General features: G+C 55.3%; 1 protein-coding gene across 10 annotated transcripts in view; it reads right to left on the bottom strand.

Annotated features, from left to right (window-relative positions):
* Positions 1-1,052: 1,052 nt before the first annotated feature.
* The window catches only part of PPFIBP2 (PPFIA binding protein 2), a 159,105-nt gene continuing 153,225 nt past the window's right edge, over positions 1,053-6,932 (bottom strand). For 3 of the 10 annotated variants that reach the window (XM_066250859.1, XM_066250861.1, XM_066250863.1), the window contains exons 25-28: positions 6,517-6,705; positions 5,241-5,411; positions 2,615-2,680; positions 1,053-1,458 (exon numbers count right to left, since the gene is read on the bottom strand). In XM_066250859.1, coding sequence (XP_066106956.1) covers positions 1,387-1,458; positions 2,615-2,680; positions 5,241-5,411; positions 6,517-6,705 — 498 coding nt within the window. In that variant the 3' untranslated portion in view covers positions 1,053-1,386. Of the gene's footprint in view, positions 1,459-2,614; positions 2,681-4,670; positions 5,412-6,516; positions 6,706-6,932 lie in introns of those variants that run through there. The other 7 variants (XM_066250860.1, XM_066250865.1, XM_066250864.1 and 4 more) reach the window with 5 other exon arrangements.

Below are 6,932 nucleotides of genomic sequence, written 5' to 3'. Positions count from 1 at the left end.
TTGTGTTGAGCTTGGGTATGTATGTCAGGGAGGAAGACACGTTACTTCAAGGTGAGCTAGAAAGTGCTTAGGCTCAAGGGACACAGGGTCCTCCAACCAAAACACCAGTGAGGGCTTCCTGAAAGAGGACGTGTCTTCTGGGTCTCAGCAGGCAGGATTTGGCCTTGTGACAAGGTCTAGAAGTAAAATACATCCCCACAGTGAGCAATAGATGGAGGCATAGGCTTGTGCTTGGGTTCCTGAAGGCTGAAGATTCTAAAGGGCCTGAGGTGCTGAGGAAAGCTTTTGAACTCTAATTTGTGGTAATTCTAGAATGGAGTCCTTAGCCAGAAAAGTAGGCTAAGACAATGCTTTGGGAAGGTCACTCTGGGGATGGGGTAGAGAAAGTCTGGAGGGGACCAACCGGAAAGGTGAAGGACCAAGTAGGAGACCAGCAGGGGAAATCAGATGAGAGATGGGGCCTCGCTGGAGCCATCACAGTGTGAAGGAGGGGGCTGGTCACGAGGGGGCGGGCTGGGCGGGGACTGTAAGGCAGGGGCATGGGCCTCTTTCCTGAGGTAGGAGACTCCCGAGGTTTACAGGCTTCTGTGGAAGATAGGTGCTGTGGAAAGGTTGATTTGAGATTTCCAAGAGCTTTCCACAGAGGGGAGCTGTTTGATCAGAATTGTATCTTAGCCTGATGAGAGAAGGCTGGAGACTGTACTGTCAGTTGGGGCGAGAGCGTGGGCGTGGGTGTGGGTGTGGGCGTTGGAGAGGGCTTTGCTCGCCCTGGGAGGCCCAGCAGCAGCGCGAACCTGAGACATGCCTGCTTTGCAGATGAAGATAGGCTGGGAGGGAGTCTCGTTGCTCCTTTCCTGTTCTCACCCCAAATACTCCCACTCGGGCCAGATTCCTGTGAGTGGGAACATATGCTTCTGTCTGGAAGCAGCCCAGGGAAGGGGGCTCCTATGATCATTCATCCAGCTCAGTCACCACAGAACATTTAGAACGTTTTTTTTAGAACTTTTTTTCTAGCAGAGCTTTTATGAACTCACAGCCCTTCCCCTTTGGTGTAAGAGCCTCCCAGCTGTCACCAGGAACAGCATGAGCCATTGCGACTGCACTGACATCTATCTCACTGCCCTCCACACAGAAGTGGGCTGCAGTCACGTAGAAAAGTAGAAAAGTTATATACAAGCTGTGGTGGAGAGCACGGCACGGTTGAACTCGGGGCGCTGGGGCACCGCCTGGACATCTGTCCACAGCCCACTTCCCTCCCGTCAGCCCCACATCTGAGCGCCCTGCCTGCCGCAGTCTGGGCTCTGCCGTGGCTGTGTGCCAGCTCCCCACTGACGCCCAGCCTCGGGTCCCCACACGTGCCTCTCCCGGCTCTCAGCCATGAAGAAGTCATCTCCAGTCCTCAGCGTTGGGAGCAGCCAGGCGAGAGTTGTTCAGCATCTGGTCCTGGCTCAGCATGGTCTGAAAGGACACAGCCGAAGGTGCAGTTGAACAGGGTTTGGGTCAAGGCCACCATGCAGCAGCTACATGGGAAGCAGCGGGCACTGGGTGTGGTCCCATCTGACACTAGCACCCTGTAAGTCCATGGTGTCCCAGGGACCCTGTGTATTGGGTCAGAATAGACAGCACTCTCAAGATAAATTGCTCATCCCTTAGACATAAAGGTGCTTTTTCAAGGCCACCAGAAACCTATCAGAGGTGATAAGGGCAGAGCTGGGTGGATTCATTTAAGTGTGTAAACCAAAAATAAAGAAGTTGAATAAAAACGATCTCACTTGGATTCAGGGAGATGCCCTTGCCCTCCTCCCCGCCCTGGACACAGCCTTCTGAGTGTGTATCTGTAGGTAGGCGAGCAAAGACAGCGACAGTAGCTTCAACAGAACAGCAGCTACCGCCAGTGGGCTCAATGACGCAGCAGTTTGGGAACTAACAGGCCCTAGAATGTATGGGGCATCAGGAGTGTGACCTTCCCCTGTGGCAGGCCTTTTCCTGCCAGTCCTAGTCTGTCTGTAAGCCTTGCAAAGAAGGTATCTTTAGCCCTGCTTTGCAGATCACTAGGCCAGGGCTCAAGGAAGGCTGACTTGCCCAAGGTCCCAGAGTCTATGCTGCCTCCCCATGGTACAGTTTGTCTACACTGGGCACGCTAGGATGTGCTCACATGACTTAATATCTATGATGTGCCTCATGGGCAAAGAGGGTAGAATAGTGTTCACCAGACCAGAGGGGCGGCCTGGGCATTGGGCCGACTAGGCAGGTGACCCAGAGCTGCTGAGCATTTTGGTTTTGTCACCAGCTCTGAGCCCCAGAAAGAGGACCTGAGACCTAACGCACTTTAGCTGGTTTTGGCTCAAGATCCATAACCCTTTTCCCAATGGACTGAAGAGCTCAAGGCCCAGCCTCAGGCCAGTGGAGAAGGCCCCGCACCGCTTGCTGCCTTGGGGCTGGCTCAGGTCCTGGCCCCAGTGCCCAGCACCATCCTTTGTTGTGCCCCAGCAGAGGTGTGTATGACACAGGCTCCGGAGCAGGGACAGGGCTGTCAGGCTTTGTACAGCACCTCACCAAACTCACGGGGCCTCCCAGCACCTGTGCCACTATGGAGAGGGGGTCAGGGGCCTACCGTGAGGCGGTGAATGTCTTGGGAGAGGAGCCCTATCTGCATCACAGTGCCTTCTGAAGGTGCCATCTGTAAAATGGGCAGCAGCCTGGTCAGCACATGTGGACTCCACTCGCAATTCACAGAGATGGCATGCAAGTCCTGTCCTGCTCAGGCATGCTCCCCTAGGCCCTGGGAGCCACAGATGGGCAGAGCACATGCTGCCTCTGTCCCCGGAGAAAAGCAGAGCTCCCAGTAGCCCATAATGCCATGCACACGCTGGGTCCCCACCTCGGTGCCAGCTCTAAGGGTACACCAGAGCAGGGCACAGACAGAACCTGTCAGAAACAGCCTTTAGTATATGTTCAGTGCTCCATTTCCACAAGCAGAAGTGAAGGCCTTCGGGATGCTGAGTTCGCTGACAATTTCTGGCACCAACAGGACCCTGGGCACTGATGCCCAGAATAGGTGTAGGTAAACAACCTCATTGCCAGGACACCCTTTCCCTCCCTTCCCTCCTCCTCAGGTAATGCTGGCCCGCTCCTTCTCCCTTAGACCTATCTGGACATTGTAAATTTGGAAGCATCCTCTAAGGGCATCACCTATAACCCCTCATTTTACAGGTGGGAAAATTGGGGCTCACAAAGGGATAGAGGCCTTGCTTGAGGCTGCACAGAGAATTAGTGACATAATTCCATGCAGAGTTTGAAAACAGGCACAGGCAGAGATACCGTCACCAGGATATGCTGAGAAATAAGGGACAGGGCCTGCGCTGACCGTGGCTCTATCTACAACTGCAATGCCCAGGTACCAGCCGCGAGGAGCACCTGTCAGGCCGTGGGCCCAGGCACCGGCATCGAACAGCAGCCATGCCAGCTGGCAAGCTTGTCCCTGTCTCACTGACGATGACCAGAGGCCATGGCCTGATGTTACAGGTAGTTGAAGAAGCAAACCTGGGCGTCAGCTCCGTCCAGGGCCGGATCAGAGTGCCCTCAGTGGGACGTGAGGCCCGTCCAGGGCCGGATCAGAGTGCCCTCAGTGGGACATGAGGCCCATCCGGGCCCGAATCAGAGTGCCCTCAGTGGGACGTGAGGCCCGTCCGGGCCCGGATCAGAGTGCCCTCAGTGGGACGTGAGGCCCGTCCGGGGCCGGATCAGAGTGCCCTCAGTGGGACGTGAGGCCCGTCCGGGCCCGGATCAGAGTGCCCTCAGTGGGACGTGAGGCCCGTCCGGGGCCGGATCAGAGTGCCCTCAGTGGGACGTGAGGCCCGTCCGGGGCCGGATCAGAGTGCCCTCAGTGGGACGTGAGGCCCGTCCGGGGCCGGATCAGAGTGCCCTCAGTGGGACGTGAGGCCCATCCGGGGCCGGATCAGAGTGCCCTCAGTGGGACGTGAGGCCCGGCTGCCAGACAGTCCCAGTCCCAGTGAGGCTACTATGCTTCTGCAGATGAGGCCCGGAGGGAAGCAGAGGAGCCAAAAGCTGCCCCGGGACAAACTGGAGGCTCATGAGCAGGAGCCCAGACTAGCCAGGCGTGTCCCTCACACAGACCTTGGCCAGACAAAGCCCGTCTGGAAGACCCATTATCAGTTAGCCTGTAAATCAGGAGGACAGGTCTGCGGCAGCGCTGCCAACACAGACAGAGCAAGCCCCACAGTGGTTATGGGCCCAGCTGGGTCAATAACAGAGAAGCTGGCCAAACACAGAAAAGGACAGAAAGTCCTCCCAGCAAGGCCGCCTTCTTGTCTCCCACCACCCCCTTCTCTAACTAGGTGGCTCATGCCACTGACACGGAAACCAACTTTGGGGTCTGCACGACAGATGTGACCTACAGTCAGGAGGCACGTGAGACACAGGGAGGTTGTGCCTGAAGCCACAGGGCCACAGACCTCTTCTGAAGGCTATGGGGCAGTGAGTCCCTCCTGGCCCCATCCCCCTTGTCCTCGATGTGTGGCATATCCTGAGTGCAAGCCGCGGAGGGCCCGGCTCAGTGCCGCCGGCTCTCAGGCTGGGCAGGGGCAGGACTCCATCTCCAGATGTGCTCAGCTCTCTTCCCCCAACAAGATTAAAGACAGACTGTACTGTTTCCTTTCTACATAAATATTGTTTTTATTACCAGAAAGATGCAACCACCTCTGTAGAAAATCACAACACAGTTCCATTGTCACTGCAGCAGAAAGCCCTGCTGCCGCCGCCCCTTTGATCTCAGCCAAGACTCTGTGGCCACAGGCCTAAGGCACTTGAGATTGCCCCTCAACCGAAGCACAGTGCAGGGGCCGAGAGCTGAGCTTCTGGAGATTGTCCATGGCCTCTGGACCTGTGTCCAAGTATATACTTCCACCGGTGCCGAAGATGGGCATTAGGAATTACTGAAAATGTACGAGCCTCTTTAAGCGTCTTTCCCCCAGAGTCTACCTTTGGCAGTAGTTCCCAACGTCTGGCCCCTCAGCCAAGGTGCAGCCCCGTGCTCCGGCTACCTTCAGGGTTTGAAGAGAGGCTGGCCCCGGGGTACACACGTGCTGGATTATTCGCTGCAAGTCATGCACACGTGCGGGGGGTGAGATGCAGTTACGTGGTGATACACACGGTTGTTACTGTGAGTTCTCAGTACACAGAGAGGACAGGTGACAGGGGCATCAGCTAATCTGTCCCACCTGGTCCAGCCCATCCACTTCAGGGGCATCGAGGGGACTGAGGCCCCGGTAGCCACTGTATACTCTGTCACCAATGCTGTCACTGGGCTCCATTGGGCAAATGTAGTCCGTCGATTCATCAAACTTCTTTTTTCTTATATTTCCAAAATGTGAAAATCCCAGTTTCCTTGGCTAAAACACAGCAAATGCAAGGTTGTGAGATTAGCAAGCTGGTGTGCAGGAGTGACTGACATACATTGCATGCCAGGCCTCTGATCAAAGAAATAAGGCAAACTCAAATAAAATAGAGCTCCCGTAAGCAATTCTATGCTGGGGGAAGACCAACAGATAAATAATCTTGAACATGGAGAGCTGCTTCTCTGAGACTCTGTTCCTGAAACTCCTGCCCTGTTGTCCCAGAAGTGACGTGGGCATTTCCAGGGGAGCCTAGGATGCCTAGAGGCTCTGTCTCACCACAGCTGCTGGTGCCACACAGGGGAGCTCCCCCTTTCTTCCACTTGCCCTGTGAGCCAGATGGGACAGCCCTGGGGGCCCTCCCTCCCTTCTCCAGCTCCCCCAGCAGTGTGTCTGCCTGTCTCCCCAGACACATTTCCTGTCCTGCTCCTCTGGGGAAGGCGGTCCGGGAAGGACATGGGCTGAGGACAGTGTGGCTCAGGCAGGTCAGATGGGCTTTTGGCATTCGGAGTCCCAGTGCAGTGCTGGTACTTGGACAACCTCAGGATCTCTGCATATCTATGTGCTGGCTACTCCGTGGGGCAACCAGTGCCGCTGCCAAGAGGAACCCTCCCTGTATTGGGGCACCTCTTTCATTGGTGGTCAGTGAGAGGACCACTGTATTTGGCAGCCCTCCAATGGTCTGAGGGACAGTGAACTGGCCCCCTGTGTAAAAAGTTTGGAGACCCCTGCTATAGCACTGTGACACAAAATTGGGCATGACTGCAGGGAGCCCAGACTTGGGAAAATTAGTCAAGACAGACCTGGGGGAAAGGACAAGCTCCCGGTCTCCTGAGAATAAATACTCCCTGCATGGGATGTCTATGTAAAGAAACCTTTTTGAAAAAAAAAAGAAACCTGTTTGTACTTTGTTCCTCAGATACAAGAGTGCAAGGAACTGTCCTAACAACAACTAACAATGAGGCCAAAGCAGAAGTCAAGAGTGCCTCCTCATCCAGGTGGCACGTACTGGTTTGGCACCAGGTGCTGGGTCAGCAGCTATACAATACAACGGCCAGAAGGAAGGTCTCTGTGACTCCACAGAAACGGTCTGGCGACTCACCCGGACTTTGGCTGTGGTGGTCAGTGGGGTGTAAGCTGGTGAGGTCATCTTCTCTCGCTTTTCCTGTTCAGCCTCAGGACCAATCAGAGCATTGAATTTGGTAGTCAAGTGGCGTCTGAGGAGCGTCTTTTGTGGCGGGATATTGAGAAGCATAGCCAGGGTGTCCCCAGTGAATCGTGGCTCCAGGATCTAAAAAGAAATGAGACAAACTACTCAGTGGTGACGATGGTGGCTCCAGGGATGACACTAAGAAATGGGCCCCCAGAGGCCTGGGAGGGCATCCAGGGCAGGGGCTGAAGCTTACCCCCTTGACCTGTGTCCCCCTCCTCTCTCTACCTGGCACAGGGCTTGGCTTTGAACAGACATTAGCATAATTGTTGACTGATCATCTCATTCTCACAGACCAGCAAAGAACT

Source organism: Saccopteryx bilineata, chromosome 1 (assembly GCF_036850765.1).
Source record: "Saccopteryx bilineata isolate mSacBil1 chromosome 1, mSacBil1_pri_phased_curated, whole genome shotgun sequence".
Classification (NCBI taxonomy): domain Eukaryota; kingdom Metazoa; phylum Chordata; class Mammalia; order Chiroptera; family Emballonuridae; genus Saccopteryx; species Saccopteryx bilineata.
Note: the sequence above shows the minus strand (reverse complement) of the source record. Positions and strands in the feature narration are given on the sequence as shown.